This window comes from Pteronotus mesoamericanus, unplaced genomic scaffold (assembly GCF_021234165.1).
Source record: "Pteronotus mesoamericanus isolate MK-2021 breed Mesoamerican mustached bat unplaced genomic scaffold, CSHL_Meso_final scaffold_31, whole genome shotgun sequence".
In the NCBI taxonomy this organism is placed as follows: Eukaryota; Metazoa; Chordata; class Mammalia; order Chiroptera; family Mormoopidae; genus Pteronotus; species Pteronotus mesoamericanus.
In genome coordinates, this window is record NW_026555312.1 from 32,778,934 (window position 1) to 32,803,476 (window position 24,543).

Consider the following 24,543-nt stretch of genomic DNA (forward strand, 5'->3'; position numbering starts at 1 on the left):
AGCATGCCTTTGCTCCAAGAACTTCACTCCTTCCATGTCTCATACAGCCCAGACATCCAGGTAGACCCTTGAGGTTCTCCACAGCTCGAAAGGGCCTAGTTTTCCAGTTGTTTTCACCAAGCGGTCTCCCTACTTCTTTCAACAGTGTCACCCAAAGACATGGCCATGCATGCTTACAGATGCTGACATGCATACACACAGCCTCATGTCATTCTTTCAGCTCATATTCAGTGTCTGCTAGTGCTGGGCGCTGTACTAAGTACAGCAAGCTCAATTATTATTCTACAAACATGCTGTATGTTTTTGCCTTTCTGGTGCTTGGCTTATATTCCTGAAGCTTAGGTACAATTCTTCTCTATGTTTTATTGTTTTTCTTAATACCAAGCACTGTATCAATGTAGCAATAAACATGGTTGCAATACTGTATGGAGGAGAGGTTCCTTCTCCCTTACATTCCATCTTACACTTTTCATCTCTGCCCTTGTTATCACCCTTTCTCTGTTGAAGGCTCATCTAGAATCAGCAAGCTCTCTCCTCATCTCCTCCCTTATGTAAAATCTTAACATAGTTCCCTCTTATTCCCTAAGAGACTCAAGGTGAGGATAAAGTAGGTGGGCATTATTTGGGGCACTACTTAAGTCCACATACACCTTGGCATAACATCCTGCTACAGCAACATTCACTGAAAGATTGCCTATTCAGAACCTTGGGCAGAATTCTGGTGCGTTTAGGCAGCCTCCCAGGCCTGGGGGAGACCACGGGTAATCAGATATGGCTGTCACCCCTTAGGAATACACAGCAGTGTTGCTGTACCATACATGAGCTGTGAGCTTTTGGCCATCTGCTAAGCAGGTAAGAGGTGGCAAGCTCTCCTCAACTCTCCTACTTTGTTTCACCAAATTTCAATTCTATAAACCCAATTTCAGGGAGAGGTTGTTGGGATGGTCCCTATTAAGCAGCTGTCAAAGTGGGGAGACAAACACGTCACTGAGTGACGTGGAGAAGGTTCCCAAATACGCACCCACTCCACCTCCTCTCTTCCAAGACTCTCAGCTGAGATAGTGGGACCCTGTGCAGAGGCTGAAAGTTGAGGGAAATGTGACACCTGAATTTAGCAAAAGCTTCCCAATGATCCTGGTTTCTGGTGCCCATTCTGACCGTTCTCAACAGGAACACTGCAAAGATAGATCGTTCTCAACAGGAACACTGCAAAGATAGATCGTCCCCCGTGATGTCTGGCGGATGTCCATGTTGGCTAACTGTAGGCCTATTTTTCAGGTTCATTCGCCACCTGCTGCTTTAGGACTCCGCCTGCTGACCCCAGAGCCCTGCCATGAAACCACACTTGAAGCAGTGGAGACGACGAACGCTTTGTGGGATATTTGCTTGGGGGCTCCTCTTCCTGGTGATTTTCACTTACTTCACCGACAGCAACCCCGCTGAGCCTGCACCCAGCTCCTTTGTTTTCCTGGAGACCAGGAGACTCCTGCCCGTGCAGGGGAAGCAGAGGGCCATCATGGGTGCCATACAGGATCCCTCCTTGCCTGAAAGTGTGGAGGCAAACAAGGGGCTGCCAAATGTACAAGCCTTGGGGCCTCGCGACCTGCAGATATGGGCCCAGATGCAAAGGGAGGTTGAAAATAAAGAGTTCTTTTCATCCCAGATTGGGAGAAAATCGCAAAGTACGTTCTACCTGGAGGATGATGACTACTTTTTTGCTGCTAGTCAGCGAGCACCTCACAGCCATACTCAGGGAACATCGGAGTCGCTTTCCACCAGGCACCCTGGCCGGCTGGCGGGGGTATCGACGGTGAAGAACAGGTATCTTCGTCAGAGGAGCAGCCGTTTGCTAGAGGAGGGCGACGATGGAGACAAGCTGTACTCTTCCATGTCTAGGGCCTTCCTGCACCGACTCTGGAAGGGAAACGTCTCCTCCAAGATGCTCAACCCGCGCCTGCAGAAGGCTATGAAGGACTACGTGGCTGCTAACAAGCACGGCGTGCACTTCCGCGGGAAGCGCGCGGCGGGGCGGAGCCGGGCGGCTCTGCTGTGCGCGCTGCGGCGCCGCGTGCGCGTGCGCACGCTTGATGGCACCGAGCCGCCCTTTTCTGCGCTGGGCTGGCGGGCGCTGGTTCCAGCCGTGCCACTCAGCCGTTTACACCCGCGCGGCTTGCGTTCCTGCGCCGTGGTCATGTCTGCTGGCGCCATCCTCAACTCCTCCTTAGGGGAAGAGATAGGTGGGTGTCGTCGTAGGGATTCTTCTCACAGGATGGGCTCGGTGCATAAGTAGGACTGGCTGTGTCTCCACCTTCTTCTGGTTCCCACTAGCAGGACAGACTTGCGGCTTAGCGTTCGGTGTTTTTGGACATTAGCTGAAGAGTGCTGCCTTTTCTTTCTTTCTTTTTTTTTTTCCCCCCCTTGGTAGCGGGGTCTGAAAGACCCTGTTTGGGATCCCAGCAGGCATGTCCTTTGGAGCAGTTTTAGAGGACAGGTGTGCTACCCCGTAGCTGGGTGCGAGGAGGAGTGGAAGGCTAGCACGCCCGCTTTTTGCAGCCGCGACCTTCCTCGCTGCCCCTGTCTCAGGATTCAGCTCCCTTAGAAACTATGTTCTGAGTTTATAGTCTCCCAGCCTGGTACTCAAAAGCCTGATGAACCGGTAGTGTGGAAGAGTTATGGGACATAAATAAGAGGGCAAGAAAGGAAAGCGAATTTCCACGGGGCAAAGGCAGTTAGGCGTGCTGCCTCCAAAGAGAAGTATTCATGACGATTGTCGTTAGGCACTAAAACCGATGTGTGGGCGCTTTAAGGAGCGCCCGATTGCTGCTGAGATAACATCTTTCCTGCTGAAACAATGAGTTCTGACCTTCCACCTGTGGGTACCAATCTCGCCTTTGGTGATAGCCGGTGCACGTAGCGGGGCTCTTTTCCAAGATGGTGAATAACAGGACGGCATCCCAGACTCCCATCTTCATATATATGTCAAGAGCCCTGGGGACTGTCTGTTTCGTAGTTCCTGTATTAAGCCTGTCCAGAGAAGCAGACTGATGGGATATATATGTAGAGAGAAAGAGATTTATTTTAAGGACTTGCTCCTGTGATTCTTGGGACTGGCAATTCTGAAATTCGTAGGGCAGCAGGTAGTCTGGAAATTCAGGTAAGAGTTGATACCTGGAGCCCAAAATCTGCAGGCAGGCTGGCAGGTGGGAAACTCAGGCAGGGTTACAGCCTGGACATAGAATTCCTTATTCAGGAAACTTCAGTCTTTGCTCTAAGGACCTGGACTTCCCTCCATTCCCAGGCTAATTCTGTTTCTGTATCAGTGAGCAAGCAGCTTGGCCCTGTAGGCCCATTAACTGATTTAATAAACAGGTATTTAGCCCCCACTATGTGCCAGCTTAGGATAAATGTAAATCAGCCACAGCCTCCGCCTGAAGTCCCAATGTTAAACACCTGAGTCCAGTACATTCTCACAATAGATAATGTTGCTTGTAACCTCAAAGTGACATTTAGGGAGCATCATCTACATGTTAGAAAGGCATACATATTGTTTCCTGGACCCATTAGCTGTTCTGTGTCCTTTAGGAGTGGTTGATATCCAGAACCATCTTTAGATGGAGTGGTGCCATTGTAATCAGGCTCCACAACCCAGACTTCATCTCATATTCTTGGGAATGAGACTGAATGTGATTTTTTTTTAAGTTAAAAAAAAATAGACATAAGTCTAGACTTGAGGTCTGGGGTCCCAGTATCGCTGTGCTGACATTACAACAGGCTTATAATAACGCTGTCCATGTGTCATATAAATGTGTGTCCAAAGCTGGAGCAGAGCAGCCAGCAATTGACGAGGAAAAGCAGTGGTTTAGAGGTCCCTGGAGTGAAGTAACACCACAATTCTTTCTTGTGTCCAGGACCATCATTAATAATGTAAGAAAGAATTTAAATATTATGCTGTAAAGCAGGCAGTAACTGGCTTCTGGTTTTGTTTTGCAGTGTTTTAAACACCTCTGAATCGTAGTTGCAAATTTGGATTGCTCTTGCATGTCAGTGAGAATTCTTTTTATTCTGGCATAAACGTCTCTGACCAGAGTCTCATAAACTCTTTTCAGAATTTGGAATAGGGTGTAAAAGACACTGGGCATTATACACTTTGGAGGAACGGGCAATGTCACTTAAATATTTGTTAATTTCTAGTATCCAGATTTAATTTATATTGTATGCACTCACTTGAGTCTTTATGATTAGAATCGTAGAATCTTAACTGAAAAACACAAATATTTAAAGTTTTCTATTGTTTTGCCTAGGTTCCTTTGAATCCAGTTTTGTACCTACCACTTTAAGAATATGTTATCATAGCATAATAGAATTTGTAATAATAAAAACTGCTTCCCTTTTATAAGTTGGTATCCCTTTTATAAGTTAGCATCAACACTTGCACTTGTGAGATGGTTTCTCCTTCCTACTCACCTAAATGTATACATGTTTACCAACACATAGTTGTTAATGGTTCTCTTAATAAACACAAAGTCACTAGTAGATTCCTCCAGGCAACTTGGAATATTGGGGCATGCTGTAACTATTTAGCTGAATTCATTTTGACCCCTAAAAATCTCATGTGGATTGGCTAAGATCAAAAGACTTAAAAACATAATCTTATGAAAAACTGAGGGCAGATCTAGGAAAGTACTTGGAGCTAACTAGCTTCCCACTGTGCTACCAAGAGGCCCCCCTTCTAGGCTGAACTGGCCCTGAAATTTAGCAATCACCACCTGCCTCCTGGAGGGGAAGAATCAGTTGCCCTTAGGTTTCTGTATTGGCTGGCTTCCCTCTAGCTTCCTCTGCTGGCCCTACTGGCAGTGCAGTCCTGTCCTGTCTCTCAGTTCTGTTACACTGAGTCATTTTTAAGAACATTGTAGCAGTTGTCAACACCTCCACTTTGAATATGTTACTGAAAAGCAAACTGAACTGTTTTGGAAATGTGGGACATTCTTTCCCAGAGATCTTTTTTTTTGGATCAGTGAGACCTTTTTTTCACCCATACATATAAACAATAATTTGGTAGTAAGATCATCTGCCCACAGTCCTGTGGAAATACACTGCAGAGGAGAACTGTCTACTCAGAACTAACAGTAGTGGAATTGATATGGGAGATCAGGACTTGTGTTCTTGAAACTCAAATTCTGGAAATTGTTTGGGAAATGAGGGGAGGGAGTGAAGCATACAGTACTTGCTGGTGAGAGCATATAGTATTCCCCAGTGGGCAGAGTCTGGATTTGCCATCCCCTGTTACATACATACAGACATACATACATACATACATACATATAAAAAGCAAGAAAGATCATATCATCGTTCAACAAGCATTGAGTATTTATTGATTCCCCATCTCTCTGAGGCCTGATAACTATGCTAGTGATTAGTGACACAAAAATGAATAGGGAACAGACATAAGCCTCAAGTCTTCCATAGTCTAGCAGGGAAGACAGACTGCAAACAGATAATGGCAATACCATGCTTAGGAGAAGGATTGAGAAGGACTGAGAAAAACGTAAACTTACAAGAAAGAGAGCAGAATCCTAAGCCACAATAAGGGCTGGTGCCTTGGCAGAGAGAGGAGGTTAGCAAAGACTGCCCAGAAGAGGAGAATCCAGATCACAGATACAGCATTCAAATGAAGAGACCTGGAGGGGTAGCAGGGGCCAGGAAGGAAGAGGAAAGAAAGCTGGATAGGTGAACAGGGAGGTCAGCTTCCAGATGTGCTTGTGCATCCTCCTTCAGAGGTTAGACTTCACTCAGTGATTGTAATCATTGGTAGGGTGTTACAGTAGCAAATGCTTTTATGTGTTAGCTGCTGGAGTCTTGCAACCCTAAGTAATAGGTGTGATTATTCCTGTTTTATGGATAAGGAAATGTAGGCACCTAGAAGGCCCGGTGGGCAGAGCCTGGATTCCATCCAACCGCAGTCTAGGTCTTCAGAAACTTCAGCTCTGACCCCTGGGCCCATGGTGAGAGGCATTGCAATCTTTGAAACAGAGGAATGATGGTTCAGCTTTTTATTTTAGAGACATCTCTCCAGAGCCTAGATTTGATGGCGTGAAGAAAGTCAGTCATACTGCAGGAGTCCAGCGAAAGGTGAGACAGACCAGTGTGGTGGAGACAGAAGACTGGTGAATTCCCTAAGGACTGCAGGCTTTTGCTTCCTTACTGTTGCAAATTTTGTTTTCTGGATGAGTATAGGAAAGGAGGGGGAGGGCGTGGGCACAGTGCCCAGAGCAGGGCAGTGACTGCTTGTGGGCCTCCTGGCTGGCTGCTCCTTGAAGGGCTTTCATCTTCCAGTGTGTGTGTTTAGCCTGGCTTTGTTCTCAAGTCAACATCAACTGGCTGTAGCCTAGAAATGCCTTATCCAGAAATGGTTCTTTACTTTATCCCCCTTGTGCTTGTTGTCTGTTCTGTTTCTTCTTTTCTAAATGTGAATGGACAGCCTCATTTTTAAGGTGCCTTTTCAAGGTGGTGCACACACAGCCAGACATATGTTTACAAAACAAGTCTGTCTGATGGGCACACTCTCAGCTAGTCCTCCCCACATCACCCTCCCACCTGACCCGATTCTCCTCAGACAGCTTTAAGGAACTCGCATCTACATCCACTCAGCCTCTGCTCTACCTCCCTGCCTCTGCCACAAAATTGGCCTTTTAACTCTTCAGACTTGTACCACTTCTACAGGAGGTCAGTTAGATTACAGTTCTGTGCCCTGTGCCTTATGGTGTTTGAAGGCATAAAACACACCATAATATGAACTCTGGCATTTAAAAGCTGTGCCATTTTCTGGAGTGATGTGATGAATCTGGAATTGCATAATTAGTTTGAAATACAGCCGCTGCTTGGGGTCCTCAGCTTATTCACCTTAGCCTCAGACAGAGCTGTGTCTGAGCAGCACGGCTTAGTGGGAAAACTGGCAGCACTTCTGGACTACCTCTGAGTGCCTGCGGTTTCCGCTTACTGCTTGCAGCCTCTTCTCACTCTCTGCCTTGTCAGACAGGGTTGCCTGAGGTCTGAGTTTACAGTGTGCTCTGCTTATACTTGGGGAGTACAAGACCCTTTCAGGAATTCACCAAGTGAAAACTATTTTTTATAATAATACTCAAAACTTCTTTTTAACTGTTGACATTTGCATTGATGTTACAAAAGGATCAGTGGATAACACTGCTTCTTAGCACAAATCAGGGCAGCAGGACCCAACTCTACTAGACATGGTATTTTTCACTGCCAAGCATAGCAGTGAGAGAAAAAAGTGCCAGTTTCAGTTACAGATGTCCTTGGCAAAGCGGTAAAAGCTGTTGGTATTATTAAATCTCAGTCTTTGAGTACCTGTGTTTTTAAGACAAAGAGCGAAATAACTTGAAAAGCACTCTGCATGCCAACACACAGTGGAAAAGCATTTGTGTGAGTTGTGAGCAGAACTAGCAATTTTTATCATGAAACACAACTTTTACTTGAAACAAATGACTGACAGACTTTATTCAGTCTTGAACATTGACAGATATTCTCTCAAAAAGGAATTAAGTGAATCTGTCACTCTTAGGAAAAATAACTAACATGGTTTGTTGCCAATGATAAAACTCAGGCTTTCAAGCAGAAGCTTGATTTATTTTATAACAAAGTACATCAATATTTGGAAGATCTGGTTAACTTATTGAACTAATAGTTCCAGATGATCATTTTACAGTGTTACAAAATTATACATGGGTGAATTATCCATTTTAAGATCAAGATAAACTAATGAAAAATTTGTTGAAAAATGTGTCACTGTGTCACATTGCTCATTGAAACTAACTTTTGCAGAACTAACACTTGTCAAGGTTTGATGAAGAATCAAAGAAAACTTCCCAGTAATCTGGAAAGATTTCAAATATTCCTTCCATTTTCAGTGATACATCTGAATCTTCATATACTTCAACTAAAGCAATATATTGCAGCAGATTGGATGCAGAAGCAACTGAGAGAAACCAACTGTCTTCTAAAAAGCCACTCAATGTATTTTAATAACAAATGTTATTTTAAATTAAATTAATAAACATTTAAATTTTTTCTGTTTTACACTCTAATATAGTATATATTGATAGCTGTCATCCAAATAAATACAGTATCTTTGAATTGTCATACATTTTTAAGAATGTAAAAGGGTCCTGAAACCAAAAACTAAAAATCTGAAGAGTGGCAAACTTCTTGTTTTTAAGGGCCAGGTGGTGAATATTTTAGGCTCTGTGCGCCATAGGGCCTCACAACTCAATTCTGCTGTTACAGACAATAGATAAAGAAATGAGTGTGTCTGTGTTACAGTACAGCTTTATTTACTAAAACAACTGACTGTTGCAAAATTTCCCCTAAAAGTACGTTGTAGGACTTTTTGATGACATAGCCAGGTACACTGTGTGCATTGTTTGTGTTCCAAAAGTATACTGATTTGGTGCTCAAATCTGGAATCTAAATTCTTCTGAGTTCAGTGCTTGTAAAGAGAGGCAGCTTTTGTAATGTGGTTTTAATGGTCACATGCAGGCCAAGTTTCTACTACTTAGGGAGTAGCAAGATCTCTCACAAGGACACTCCCCAGAAGGGGATAGCAGGACTCAAGTGCAGAAGATGAACTGCTTTAGGGACTTGAGTGGGATATGGTCACTGTAAGTGTGGCATGGATCCACAAGGCTCTTTAGCAAATCAGAAATGCATAATTTCACTTCTTACTACTTCACAAATAGGTATTGTCATTGTTCCAAGTTGAACTTGAAATGTACATAGAAATTTTGAAGCTAAGGATGTCCATGGAAATTCCCTTATTGCTGATTAACTCTGGTTTCAGGCTGGTTTCTTAGAAACCCATGAGCTGGCACAGGAAATTTCAAGACATGCGTATTTATTGGGTTGGCCAAAAGGTTGTTTTTTTTTTTTCCATAAGATGACTCTAGTAGAGCTTAGTTGTCTTTAACTTCATTTGAAACAATTTTGTTAGAGTCTATTGTGACAGCTCTCATATCAGCTGTGCATTTAAAAAAACTAGTGAATTTTTGTGTAGCCACTTTAATATTGAAAATGGAAGAAAATATGCGATATTTTCAGCATATTATGCCTCATTATTTCAAAGTGAAAATGCAGCTGAAATACCAAAAAAGATTTGTGCAATGTACAGAGAAGGCACTGTGACTGCTCAAACGTGTTAAGAGTGGTTTGTGAAATGCTTGAGATTTCTCACTGGATGATGCTCCATGGGTAGGTAGTCCAGTTGAAGTTGACAGCAATAAAATTGAGACATTAATTGAAAACAGTCAATGTTATGCCACACGGGGGATAGCTAACGTACTCAAAATCTCCAAATCAATAAAGTAATTGGTGAAAGTAAAAAATGTTTTATTCTTTATTTTCACCAGTAACTTTTATTTTATGGAAAAAAACTAAATGTGCTTTCTGGCCAACCCAATATGTAGACTGCTTTGTGGAAAGGGATTATATCTCCCATGTCCATCCCTTAGTCAGGTGAGCCTGCTCTCCTCTTCCACTAGTACTTGTCTCCCTTGTCAGCCTTCACAACATGAAACCTTGTTTTGGGGACCTCAAAGAAGTTGAGAAAGTTTGTCAAGTCAAATGAAGAGATAGAGACATATGTTGTAGTTGAAGCTCTGTGAACCAAGGTTACCCTTATGGAGTATATATAGCCTTGGTAGCTGAACCATTGGTAGTTTCCCCCTTCCTTCTGTTGAGGAAGTAAGTCAGGTTATTGTTAGAAACAAAAAATGCCTTAAGATTGCTCTCACATGTGCTTGCTTGGCATTGTCAGTAGTAAGTAGAGATGCACAGAAGTGGTAAAGTTGCATTGGAGGCTGGGGCACTATGTGAGAGACACATTTGATCTTGGTTCAGTCACCAACATTAGAGGCACTAGGAGTGGTCTCCATCTACAAGCAGTGAGAAGGCGCAGTAGAGCAGCCTGGTTATAGAAGCCTTACCTGTTTCCATAGATTCCATCTTCAAAATGTTTTAGAATCTTTAGGAGAATAGCTGCAAAAAGTATACCCTTTTTAAAAAATGTGAACCCATAAGTATCTCTATATAATTTAAATGATGTAGGACCAATTGTAAGTGAATGTATTTGTATTTCCATATTGATTTGCCCCTAGGTAGGATCTCATTCTAAACAAATAGTATACTAAAAATGTGTTTGTATGGATCTCTTAATTGTTGGTGTCTAATTAGCTTAAGATATTGAAAGATTTGCTTTAAGATATTATCCTAGATTATGTTTATTCTACAGAGGAAAACAAATGAGTGTGTCACTTATGTGCCCTTAGATTCTCATGATGCAGTTTTGAGATTTAACGCTGCTCCTACACGTGGCTATGAGAAAGATGTTGGAAATAAAACCACTGTGCGCATCATTAATTCCCAGGTAAGATGGATGGAATGCTTTCATGGATGTGCATTCTATCAGTAAATAGTTTAACTGATTGAGTGAAAAGAAATTATCCAGTTGCCCATGATTGTGATCTTCTTTATTTTTATGGGTCTTGTGATTATAAAGAATTAATGAGGAAAAAAGGTGGAGAAACGGGAATTCATGTGTGACATGAACAGGAAAAAATGAGAAAGATCAAAGGGAAAAATCTGTGTGTGTGTGTGTGTGTGTGTGTGTGTGTGTGTATTCATAGACTTACCATGTTGCATTCTGTGGACTTACAAAAGCTGTTGAACTTAGAAGAAGTGGTGGCCGTCAAAAGGCAGGGAGTGATGGAGAGAAAAGCAAAGATACCAAATTCAAGGTCAGTACGGTAGCTTGAAAACTTTAGTCTGTTATTTGAAAATTTTAAAAATTAAAATGGATTGTTGAATTGAAAAATATCTGTTTTCTTTGTATTCTTAATATTTTCAAAACTTGTAGCAAAATTGTTCTCAGAAAAAAACTACAATTTTGAGTTTCAAAGTATATAAAAATGACTTATGATGAGTTGCTTGCAGAACAAAAGATTAGATTTCTGCCTAGTACCCTGATCCAGGCAGCATACAAGGTAAAAAACAATTATTGCGTTTCCTTATTTTATAGACATTATTGATTATAAGACTAACTATTCATTTAAAACAGCTTTTCAGAGAGAAGATGAATCTCACCAAGTTAAAATACATGTCACCTGTAAGATACATTTTAACTTCAGAGACATTAAAGTTTGAGGGAAAAAAATGTTAAAAAAAATGCACCTTAAAACTGAGGGAAACAATACATTATTTTTTTTCCAAAGCTGTGCTTTAAAAAATGATTGGCAGATGAGATTGAGGAACTCATAGGACTAGATAAGGCCACAGAGGGAGAACTGTCCTATAGGGACTGACTCAGGTTTACTGGCTCTCTCCGTCCCCTGTGTCCTGAGGCTAGTGCCCTGGAGGCACCTTCATACTTCAGTTCATCACCGCATGGCACTGTCTCTACAAATTACCTATGAAAGCAATTGTAGAAGGTCGTGGGCACCTGGATTAGCATGGGGGTTACATCTTTCAGGAGCTGATTCAAAACTGCTAGATATGAGTGCAGTGCTTGGTAAAGTTGTTTAAGAATGGGTAGATGTTTTTAAAATTTCATTTCTTCAAACATTCCTTTTAAGTGCTTTAGTATGTGATGCCAGCCTCTCTTTCCTCAACCAGAGAAAAACATAAAGTCTGAGAAACATTTTAAAAATGAGTCAGAACAAGGAAAAATATTTTTTTAGTGGAAAAGGACAGTATTTTACTAAATAATCCTGGGAAGAAAATTCATGAGAAAGCTATAATAATTCTAATCTTATGCATATTACAATTTCAAAGTATTTAACAAAAACATTGGTGGAATTTCCAGGAGACATTGACAAACCTACAATCATAGCAGGGAATTTTATCACAAATTTAAATAAGCCAAAAATTGACTAAGTAAATGACATAAAATATTTGAACAATACTACAAAAATGCTTCACTTAATAGATATATAGAAACTTACACAGAAAAGCTAGGTAATACATTTTATTTGAATATGATTTTGAAGAACCAAACACTTGTTTTGAAATTATTTTTCTATGTATTTACAGATTCTGACCAACCCCAACCATCACTTCATTGAAAGTTCATTGTATAAAGATGTCATTTTGGTGGCCTGGGACCCTGCTCCTTATTCTGCAAATCTTAACCTGGTAAGTTTTTCCCTTGTTGCCTGTACCCTAACCCTAATGGTCAGAAGGTGCCTTTGACTGATTATTCATGGGAGCAAGTCAAAAATTAAGCTTTGATAGAGATAATGAAACTGAGTGTGTGTGCCATTTAAATACATGTGTATCCATCCTATCTTGCTCTCTCCTCTCAATAGAATACTTGATGAACATTGTCTATCTAAAGGGGGCTTTTGCTCTGCAGGATTTTTTAAAATATAATTCCTAGTTACACTGAAGTTTGAGCAGATTAAACTGAAAATGTTCCCATTATGATAAGGTTACATCACCTTCCAAGAATTTATAAGACTTTTTGAAATAAAGTGAAAGTGCTTGGCAAGAAAAATCTAAACTTGTGTATCAACAGCTTATTATTTAAATGAACCTGTTACAGGTTTTTCTTGAGTGTGTCACTCCTTGGCTCCAGCTTATAAACCCATTTAACCTTGTGATATAGCACAAACAAGATTATTACTAGCCATCAAAATGTAAGCAAGTTATATGCACAACTTCCTGGTAAATCATTGCCTATCTAAACAAGCAGCTAATTACTTTTGGTGAAACTGTGGATGAAAAGACAGTGTCAGTATTTTAAAGAGGGCCAGGAAGGTGGATGACAATTTAGCCTTGTGACAGACACTGCCAGCTGTGCCAATGAGTGTTTTTTGACTTGTTCTGCTATATGACTCAAGAGAATGCAGTTTTGTTGTGGGGAGCTTATCTTGGCTCCACCAAGAGGCAGCTTCCTAAGAGCGCTGTCCAAGAAAGGAGTGTTCTGCCAATGTTCACCTTGACACTGAGGTTGGACCTTTACCTAGCAGATTACTAACCAGCTTTTCCCTAGAATTGCAAATCAAAACCATCTGCAGAGTATTTTTCAAATATATCTGTCAGAGCCCCATTTCTAGAAATGTAGCATTCAGCATTTATGTATGATTTTTGAGAAAGCCTGGTTGATTCTTATATGTACCCTCTGTTGAGAATCAAGCATCAAATGTGTTTCAACTTTTCAGCTTCCTTTCCAGCCTGAGGTTCACTAGCTTTAAAATCTGGTAGCTTTCTTGCTGTTTATGGACAGACTGAGAGCTTCTAGCTGTTGGAAGCATCCAAGCCTAAGACACAGAGCTGTCTAACCCTATGGGTGTGGGCAGCAGTAACACTGAATCTAAGTGACAGGGTGACACCTGTGGAGCCTGCCCTTCAATACCTCTGTGTCAGGGCTGGAAGGAGGAGTAGAGAAGTAAGTCCACATTCCTCTGGCTCGCCTCTCACTGCTCAGGGCTTGGGGCTGCAGTTCACTTAAGATGATCTAACCCAGTCATTCTGACATTTTTAAAACAGAACACATTCAACATCAGAATATTCCTTGGGATACTACCATAGACCAGAGAATCTGTTTGAAGGGAGCAAAGGGGCCTGAGCCCTTTGAGTTGAGCTTCTCCCCAGCACACCTTCTCCAAATTCCAATTCATGGTGGTACCTGAGACACTTCTGCAAAAATTTATTTAAACCAACCTGTAGTTTATTTTTTCATAAAATAAATTATGTACAGCCAATGTAAGTATACATTTTGATGAGTATTAGCAACTGTATATAGTCATGTATCTACCACCACAATTAAGAAATAGAATATTTTTAATCACTCCACAGAGTTCCCTTGTATCCCATGCATCAGTCTTCTCAACCCCAAGCCCATGCCTAAGCTTTAACTGATTTGCTTTGTCACTATAGATTAGATTTCAAAAACATTATTTTTGAGCCTAGGGGTCAGCAAACTATAGCCATGAGCCAAAATCAGCCCTGATCTTTAAATAGTTTTTTTTTTTTATTTTATTGTATTTTTGCCATTGCCATTTAACTCCATTTATCTCCCTTCCTCCTGAAATCACCACTGTCATCCATGTCCATGAGTCCTTTTTGCTTGATCCCTCCACCCTCTAACTTCCCCCCACCTTAGTTGTCATCTGTTCTCTATCTATGAGTCTGTCTCTATTTTGCTTATTAGCTCAGTTTGTTCATTAGATTCCACATTTAAGTGAAATCATATGGTATTTGTCTTTCTCTAACTAGCTTATTTCACTTAGTGTAGTGTTCTCCAGGTCCATCCATACTGTCTTAAAGGGTAAATTTTCTTTTTTATGGCCGAGTAGAATTCCATTGGGTAAATATCCCACAGTTGTTTTATCCACTCATCTACTGATGGATACTTGGGCTATTTCCATATCTTGGTGACTGCACATAATGCTGCAATGAACATAGGGGTGCTTATGTTCTTTCAAATTAATGTTTTGGGTTCCTTTGGATACATTCCCAGCAGTGGGAATGCTGGATCGAAAGGCAGATCCATTTTTAATTTTTTGAGTTATCTCCACACTGCTTTCCACAGTGGTTGCACCAGTCTGCATTCCCACCCACAGTGCAAAAGGGTTCCCTTTTCTCCATACCCTGGTCAGCATTTGTTGTTTGTTGATTTATTGATGACAGCCATTCTGACAGGTGTGAGGTGATATCTTCATTGTGGTTTTAACTTGCATTTCTCTTATGATTAGTGATGTTGAGCATCTTTTCATATGTCTATTGGCCATCTGTATGTCCTCTTTGAAGAAGTGTCTATTCACATCCTTTGCCCATTTTTTACTTGGATTGTTTGTTTGTTTGATGTTGAGTTTTGTAAGTTCTTTATGAATTTTGGATATTGACCCCTTATCAGATGTACTGACGAATATGTTCTCTGTTTCCATGGGTTGCCTTTTTATTTTGTTGATGATTTCCTTTGCTGTGCAAAAACTTTTTAGTTTGATGTAGTCCCATTAGTTTATTTTTTCTTCTGTTTCCCTTGCTTGGGGAGATATATCAAATAAAATATTGCTGCAAACAATGTTCGAGATTTTACTGCCTATGTTTCCTTCTAGGATTTTTATGGTCTTGGGTCTAATATTTAAGTCTTTAACCATTTTGAATTTATTTTTGTGCATGGTGAGTTTTATTGGAACAAAGCCATGCCATTCATTTTGTATCTGGTGTGGCTGCTTTCCCAGTATAAAGGCAGAGTTGAGTAGTTGCTACAGAGACTGTATAACCCAAAAAGCCGTATGTGTTTATTATCTGGTCCTTAACAAAAAGTCTGCTGACTGCTGCCTTAGTCCTCTCCCTTACTTTACTAAAGAATAAAGTATCAGTGCCTCAGGGCTAGAACCCTGCTGCTCTCTTTGTACTCAGTCCCTCCTCCACCTCTTAATCCCACCCTCCTGGGCGCTACCCTATGTCCTTTTCACAGTGTGGTCCTCAGTACTTGTGTTCACTTTTTTTCTCTTAGTGGTACAAGAAGCCAGATTACAACCTGTTCACTCCATATGTTCAGCACCGTCAGAGAAACCCAAATCAGCCATTTTATATTCTTCATCCTAAATTTATATGGCAGCTTTGGGACATTATCCAGGAGAACACTAAGGAGAAGATTCAGCCCAACCCACCATCTTCTGGCTTCATTGGTAGGTATATATTAAAAATTTGAAAGATTGGGTGCACAGGCAGAGTTAGGACTGGTACTCAGTAAATACACATTCATGTTATACAGTAAGAGCAATTAATAGGTGGTTTTAGAGGGAAAGTAGACTAACTGAAGAAAAAACATTCTGTTCCTGTTTCTGTTGCTGTGTAACGTACTACCCCAAAATTCCAAGGTCCAAGCAAGAACTCCTTTATTTTATCTCATGATTTTGTGCATCAAGATGGGCTTGTCTGGGCAATTCTGTTGTTCCACAGGCATTGAGGGGAGTCACTTGGTTATATTTAGCTGCTTCGTTAGACGGCTTTAATCCCACATCTGGCCCATTGGTAGGGACGGCTGGGAGGCTCAGCTCAGCTGGGACTCTCCACCTGTGGCTGTACGTGGTCTCTTACATGGTGGTCTCAGGGTACCTTGACTTCTTACTTGGTCTCCTGGCAAGTGTTCCAAAGAACAGAAAACAGAAGCCACCAGTTTCTAAAGGCTGAGGCCTAGACACGTGCACAGCATCAATGTGCTGTGCTCTGTTGGTCAGAGCATTTAAGGTCCTATCAGCTTCAAGCGGAGGACACATAGACCCCACCTCAGCCATCTCTGTATACATTGCTGATGGGAAGCCAGGCTGGGCAGCTGAATATGTGACCACAGGATAGTGCCAGGTTTGTTGGTCCAGGCTTTGATGAGACTAATTCTGGCACCTTATATGCTCTCACCACTAGAGTCTACTAGCTTTACTCCAAAAATAGATTTTATATAACAAGATTATCACACTTGGCTTATTATTTTTTTCCCACCCAGGTTTTGGTCCTCAAAATGTGTGGTCTTACCACATTTCTTTACCTATGCTTCAGCTTACTGCCCCATTAGTTCTTTGATTTTACTGAGTTGAATAATGTTAAAGAATTTCTCAGATCTCCTTGGCAATATGAAAATAATAGAACCAAAGGATACTAGATTTGTGAATAAGAAACTATTATGTTCTCCACCCTAGTTTTGAATGTATAACCCTGCACCTTAACTAGGGCTACATAATGGATCCCTATAAAAAAAAGGAGAGATTTAAGGAGATAACGCTGCTTTTATTATGGATACAAGATACACACGTAATATCTAAATTGGGGCTTGCAGATGTTGGAGTGGGTTTTTGGTAGTGTAATAATGTCAATATTTTATGCAGAATTCAAGACAAAATTTACACTATGACTCTGCATATTATTTTCCTTAAGTTTCACTCCCTCCTCTTGATTTTCACAGGCCTTTGACACTTTATTTCCAAATCACTCTTTTGAAATCCTAAGCTCTTTATCTTTTGTGCAGTTCCATTGCATCCTATTGATTTCAGTGGAAGAAAGGATAATCTAGTTTATCAGGAAAAGGTAAACAGAATAGAATAATGTAATGCTTAGACAGCATAATAAGATATGACAGGAGTTTAATAAAGCCTTTTTCTTATTGTTGCCTTCTGATGAAGTCATTTGACTAATATTTGTTAGAGCAAAAGTTTTAGGGCACAGTGAGGGCCTGTCAGGTATACTTATTGTGATGTAGTTTGAAATACTGAAGTAAGTTAGTCATAGCTGGAGAAAAAAATTTTCCCATTTGTTTTTGTTGAAACCAATCATGCCATCTATATAAAGCCAGCTTCCTTCCATAGCTATTTACTGAGAATTCAGAATTTTCAGAGCTGATACTTGCCTTTAAGACTTCTTTTACATGAAAAAGGAGGATCACAGTTTGATGTTTTTGCAAGAATGTCATTGAGTTGGACAGATTGAGTGAATTATCCTCTACCATTTACTAGCTTTCTTATTATGAGCAAATTGCTTAATCCTGTGAGCCTCCATATGCTCATATGAAAAATGCAAATAATAAAACCTTTGAAAAGATAAGTTAGTGGGCCAATTTGCAGTTGTTACTATTTGTAGCAGTGCTCTGTCCTGTGTGGCAGCTGTTAGGCATAAATGGCTATATGTATTTAAATCAATTAGGACTAAATAAGAGAAAGGCTTCAGTTCCTCAGAGTCACTAGCCCCATTTCAAGTTTCAGGGCCACATGCTCCCAGTGGCTGCTATATTGGGAGTGCAGAGAACATCTCCATCATCACAGAAAGTTCTGTAAGCAACACTGTTAACTTTTGCTCGTCACAAAAGAATGGAAAAGGGAGAGTCAATAAGGCATCATTAGGTTCCCACTGGGCAGGCTGGGGTCTGTGGGGATGCAGGTATATAGAAAGCATGGCCTGACATCACTGACTTCACATGCCTCTCTTGTCCCAGTCATATCTCAGTGTAAGCCTCTCCCTAAAGGTGGGCAGGAGATACAGCCTGGGCAAGCTGTGCCCAGCAGACCCCCATCATTTTCTGACTGTCCTGCTGGTGTTACAACCTTTCTACCTCTTGGTTGATCTTGTTCAGAAATATGCTAGAGCCAGAGTCCCTTCTATAATTTATCTGACATTCTTATAAATCAGTGAAATGATGTCACCCTTATCTTAATGTATCTGCCAGAAGAATTTTTAAAGATCAATGAGTGCTTTTTCTTTTATCAAAAAGTGTTCTCCAAAAGTCCCTTCATGTTCTAAGGTCATGGTGAAAAGCTGTTGACTTGTCTCACCACCTCATCATTTCCAAACTTTCTAACCTGTGATGTCAGTTACTGAACAAAAGAAGCCATTATCAAGCCCATCAATGAGGTTAGGCTGTTTTCGTGTGTACAGTCGTGGGTCTGGCCAGGTACATGGTCAGGTCATCAGACACTCATCCTCAGAGAAGAGCTCCATGGCAGCCCCTTGACTTTCTGCTTTCTTGGTTAGCACAGGGCTCCACGTGGAGGTGAAGTAGATGACCCCTTTTCTTTATTGATGTGCTACTCATCCAGCTGTGAAAATCTGACTCACATTTAATGTCTTACCTCTCCAAACCCACTGCACACATTTTCCCTGTATGTGTGTATGAACCTACATGTAAAAAGTAGAGGGACTCTAAAAAGTAATTGTTTTGAACACAAAACATACTTCTTTTTATGGAAATTTAACCAATGGCTGTTAGATTCCCAGGGGAACATGCCTGGCCCCTTAAATGGAATGGTAGGTACTATGTAGAGGTCTGATCCTGGGGGCTGAATTCATTGTGTAGGAGGAAGGCAGCAAAGGTGAAGGGGAAACATCATCCACAAGTGCGTATTAGTTGAACACCTCCTATGTGCCAAGCACAGACTGGGTCCCAGGGCAATGGTAGTGAGGAAGCTGGGCAAAGGTCCTGTCCCCCAAAAATGACAGTGTCATGAGTAACAGATATTTTGAAGGTACGTGCACATAAATAAAATAGACAAACTGGAACTGCAGTGAAGGAAAAGAACAGGAAGCATGGGGGTCTGGGTTCCTGTCTTAGTCTGGCATAGACAGTAAGTACAAAAAGTTCCTATTTGAAGGTTAAATGAATGTTCTAGCAGTGGTTCTTAAAGTTTAGCATGCACCAGAATCACCCAGAGGGTTTGTATATTAGTTACCTAATGCTGTGAAGCAAATTACCCCACAACTCAGATACTGAGAAGAGCAATAAGCATTTATTGTCTCACACAGTATTTGTGGGTTAGTAATTTGGGAACAGATTGGCTGGATAAAGTGACTTAGTATCTCAGGAGGTTGTAGTCAAGCTATTTATTTAGACTTGGGCCAGCCAGTCTGCTTTCAAGGTGGCTTGCTTATATGATGGCTGTTGGCCAGAGGCCACATGGACCTGTCCATAGGGCTGCTTGAGTGTTTGAGTCTCCTCACCATATGGCAGCTGCCCAGAGCAAGGGATCCAAGAGAGAGCAAGGATGGAGGAGGTCACAGTACTTTTCATGTGTCATATACTATCACATTGGCTAATTTCTGTTTGCTATAAAAGTCAGCCTCATTACTCTGACATGGAACTATGCAAAGACATGAATACTAGGTACTGATAATTTGGGGACCATGCTAGTAGCTGGCTTCCACAGCTTTTTAAAAAGGATGCTTGAGCCCTGGCCAAGTAGCTTGGTTGATTAGAGCATCATCTCCGTATGCCAAGGTTGCAGGTTTCATCCCCAGTCAGGGCATATACAAGAATGCATAAATAAATGGAACAACAAATCAATCTCTCTCTCTCTCTCTCTCTCTCTCTTTCATTCTCTTGCTCTCTCTCACTCAAAAAAAAGGAGGGGAGGAGAGGGATCACCTGGGCCCACACTTAAAGTTTCTGAGTAGTTGGAGGTGGCAAGAATAGCTTTTTAAGTCATGCTAACGGATGGGACTGCACTTTGAGAACAACTCTTCTAACTTTTTAGAATCTTAAAGTTGGAGGGAATATGAGAAATCTAGTCCACAGGGTCTATACTGATAGATGTATTATCCAGGGGATAGGCATTTGGCTCAGTAGGAAACCCCAGAATTCTACAAATACATCATCCTTTTTGTTTCTTAAAAGAGATACCTGTAAAATTTACTCCCATGATGGACTCATTTTATGTCCTAAAACCTTAGTGTAAAACAGCATATTTAATGGCTGACTGTAGATACCTTCTTAAAAGTGGATTTTAGCCCTGGCTGGTGTGGCTTAGCTGGTTGGAGTTTTGTCCTGTGCACTGGAGGGTTAGGGGTTCAATTCCAGGTTGGGGCATATGCCTGGGTTGCAGGTTCAATCCCCAGTCAGGGCACATGTGGGAGGCAGCCTGCCGATGTTTCCCTCTCACATCAGTCTCTCTTTCTCTCTCTCTCTCTCTGTCTTTCTCTCTCCCTCTGTCCTCCACATCCCTCCCCTCTCTCTTTAAATCAATGAAAATATTTTTTTAGTAGATTTTTGTTAGTTTGGTTGGTTGGTTAGTTCTGTCATCTTGGGAACCAAGATCCCAAGATAAGTGGGGTATCAGTTTGGGAAACAGAAAGCAAGGCCCCAATTCTTCATGGACTTCAGGAAACCAGACTCTCAGTAGTATTTGAGCAGATGGTTCAGTGAGCACCTTTTGTTCAAGAACTGTAACATCCTTTTGCACCTGCCTTAGCAACCTGCAGCCTAGCACCAGCAGCCTCCTTGATGGCATACAAATCTTGTGAGCTTGCCTTGTTGGGTAGAAACTGGGGTAGGGGGTGGTGTGCAGGGATAGGGGAGCAATTAATATTGAAGGAAAGACAAGTCTAGGAGCAGTTTCTTTTCAGTGCACCTTTCTGAGCATTTTTTTAGTGAGAGTCGGACTGGAGTTGCTTCTGCAGCAGCAGTGTCTTAGTCACAATGCCCGAGGCACAGGGCTCTGCTTTTCCTGGATTCTGTGGGATCTATGTATTATCAATCTCCTATGGAGAAGACATCTTTTGAGCAAGATGTCTTAGTACAATCAGATTTGGGCACAAATATTTGCAGCTAAAGAAATTATTCTTGTTTTATCTACAAATGCAAAGACTACTCTTTCATAGAGAAAGAGCGGCAAGTTGTAGGATTTGATGAACGTGTTGACCTAGCACTGAAGTAAGAACCTCTTCACTGAAACTCCTTTTATTGTTAAACATATCAGAAGCTTACAGTTCACTTATGCAGAGAATTTATCAAAGCTAATAATTTTTTATTATTTTATAATGGAACTTAATTAGAGATACATAAGTGTATTTATATTGATACAATATAAATACATTTTAATATTAAACTATACTTTCATATCAAGCCTATTTAATGTTAATATGATCTTATTTGTTTTAATATCTATATGTGTACTGAAGTTAGTCATTTCAAATTTCTAAATGAATATTTTTAAAGCATATTTTCTACCTTTTCAACATCATATTATCACAATTTTACCAATAAAATATTTTGAAGAATTATTATTAAAGAGATGAATATTTACTACAATTAAATAAGAAACCAAACTCACAGTTGCAGTCATTACTGAATTATTTTCAAAACATTTTAATATAACTGTGCAAATAACATACATTTTGACTTTTGATAACAAGGTCATTATATGGAAATTAGTGAAAACTTGACTAACTTTTTAAGAAATCTCATTTTATTCACATATATACATCAAAGGAGATCTAGATAGATTATTTCTCCTGACATAGATATTGGTGAAAATCTTTCTGTAAACATTAAGGAAAAGAGTGACCCTATCTTACTTTATAAGGTTTTTCTTTGCAAATTTTTTTGAAGATTCTCCTTTTCAGGAACTATAAGAAGGGGAGACATCCATTAAAACCAAATATTTAAACATTTTTTTAAAAATGCCAAATAACTCCCCCACTCTTGGAATGCTATCCTGATTTTATTTTAGTCTATACTTTTCCAAATTTTGACCTCATCTAGATTTTGTTACTCTAAACGATGTTGTAATAAATGAGGCTCCTTCGGTTCATGGCACCACACAACAGGTGCATCATAGATGCTAATTAGCTTAATGGATGCAGGGAGGAAGAAAAGAATAGAAAGCTGTAAATCAAGTCACCTTAAAGACTTTCACCAGCACTTCATCTCATCTCACACATAAAAGGATACCTACCTCCTTCTGTACCACTTTATGTATGGTTAAAACCTTAAGGTCAACACAGACCAGTATCAAATCATGGCTCAAATAGCCTACTAAATATGTGATCTTAATCAAGTGACTGAATGTATCCAAGCCTCAGTTTTTTCAGCTAGAAAATGAAGATACTAATAGTGCATTTATCTTTGAAGTATCATGTGCCTAGTACAATAGCTAATAATTACTGTATAGTATTATTGTGATGTACCTCATCTAAAGTGTTATGCTAGGTCAAATGAGACTATATTCCCAAATGTATAAAGATTTTTTTATTAATATAAGTCAAAACAATTATATTGATGAACCATTATTATATCTCTGTATTAATAATATGTTACAGTTTATTCAGTGTGTGAATATATAGGTTTTTTTCCTTTAACCTATTCCCTTAAGATAAGTTGCTAGAAATATTAGTACTGACTAAAGGGTATGACATTTTGATCATTGTTGTTGAGCCTTAATATACTGCTTTTTCTTTGAATTCCTGATCAGAGTCCATATTTGTCCTTACAGCTCAGAGAAAGAAGCACCCCAACAGGTACATTGGAAATGTATTACTTGTTTCACATATGAGTAGTATTTTCTCTCTTCCATCCCTAGTTGGGTATTAGAAATTGACTTTGTTATTTGGTACTGTGAAGTCATTTTGACTGTATTATAGCCTGACTGAGAATAAAAAATTATTTGGTTGAAATCTCACCCTTTCCATTTTGCTCTTATAAACACAGATATTTTTATAGAAGGTCAGTGACCTCACCTGGAGTCACAAAGCATGGCTGGACTGGTTTGCCATCTACATGAAGCAGGGCATTCAGCCAAACCAGGAGACATAAGCTTTACTACCCGGGCTCTTAGGCTGAGTGAGCACTGACAGGCAGACAGGCCTGGAGCACAGGACTCGACCAGCAATGCTGAGAAGGGCTCACTTAAAATCTACCGTTGACCCATTGACAGTATTTTTTCTTGTAGAAATCACCATCGCCTCCCCCACTCTCTTAAAAGACAGCCACTATTGACTGTAAGTACTGTTTCTAAAATTCATAGAGCCCTGACTGGTGCAGCTCAGTGGGTTGGGTGTCATCCTGCCAACCAAAGGTTGCAGGTACGATTCCCAGTCAGGGCACATGCCTGGGTTGTGGGCCAGATCCCCAGTTGGAGGCATGCAAAAGGCAACTGATTGATGTATCTCACACATTGATATTTCTCTCCTTCTCTCTCTCCCTCCCTCCCTTCCCCTTTCTCTAAAAATAAATAAATAAAATCTTTAAAAAATGAAATAAAATTCATAGACATGGACACTATAATTTCAGCCTATTTAATATATGCACAAGAACAACATGCTTAACAGGTCCTAGCTTCCTTTTTTTCTGTTTTATACTGCACTTTGGGTTCTGAGTTTTCAATATATCATCCAAACTCATGATTAACACAAAATAATAATGTATTAACACAAAATAATAAGTCACAGAACATCTATATTTATTATTGTGTAAAATGCATCACAATTTTGTTGGTTAGAAAACTTTTTGCATTTCCCTGTAAATAATGACTTATGAGTGTGTGTTACCATCAAATAAATGAGCTAAAATTATCCTTCAAGTATTATTTTCTCATTCTATAATTGTATTAATATAGTAGATGCTTCTTAAATTATTTTTTATTACATGAAGTTCAAATTTCCAAACAACCTTTTAATTACTAATATTTTGGGGAAATCTCACTTAAAAAACACTTTTGTTCCTTAAATAGTGTTAAGTATAGTTCTCATAAGTATCAATTTTATGAGTTTATGGAGAAACCACAAAACAGCTGTTAGACTTCCATTAGACTGGCATATTCAGTACACATAGGCTTTTGCCCTTACCACTCATTGAGAAATATGTTTTGCAGTGTTATATTGGTCAACCTCAGAAATTCCTAATTTACCTGATATAAAATTTACATTCAGTAATTACTGGAAGTGATATAAACCAGTATTTTTCCAGTCACTGGCATTATGTTCTATTTACACATAGCTTATTTCAACACATGTTGAAAGAATATATTCATCAAGAAGAAAATTCTATTTTTTTCTTTATTTTTATTGTTTACACTATTACAGATGTTCCCATTTTCCCCCACCCTGTTTCCTGTCCTCATGTCACCTTCCACCTGGCCATCTTCACGTTGTTGTCTGTGTCCTTGGGTTATACATATATACTCTTTGGCTAATCCCTTCACCTTCTTTCATCTAGCCCCCTCCCCCGCCCCAACAGCTGTCAGTCTGTTCCATGTATCCATGTCTCTGGTT

At 40.2% G+C, this 24,543-nt stretch overlaps 1 protein-coding gene across 1 annotated transcript in view; it reads left to right on the forward strand.

Moving 5' to 3' along the window:
- The first annotated feature begins 1,333 nt into the window (after positions 1–1,333).
- The window catches only part of ST6GAL2 (ST6 beta-galactoside alpha-2,6-sialyltransferase 2), a 37,061-nt gene continuing 13,851 nt past the window's right edge, over positions 1,334–24,543 (forward strand). Inside the window, exons 1-4 of the mRNA XM_054592171.1 lie at positions 1,334–2,237; positions 10,338–10,435; positions 12,097–12,198; positions 15,530–15,704. Of these exons, the coding sequence (XP_054448146.1) occupies positions 1,334–2,237; positions 10,338–10,435; positions 12,097–12,198; positions 15,530–15,704 (1,279 nt within the window). The remainder of the gene's footprint in view (positions 2,238–10,337; positions 10,436–12,096; positions 12,199–15,529; positions 15,705–24,543) is intronic.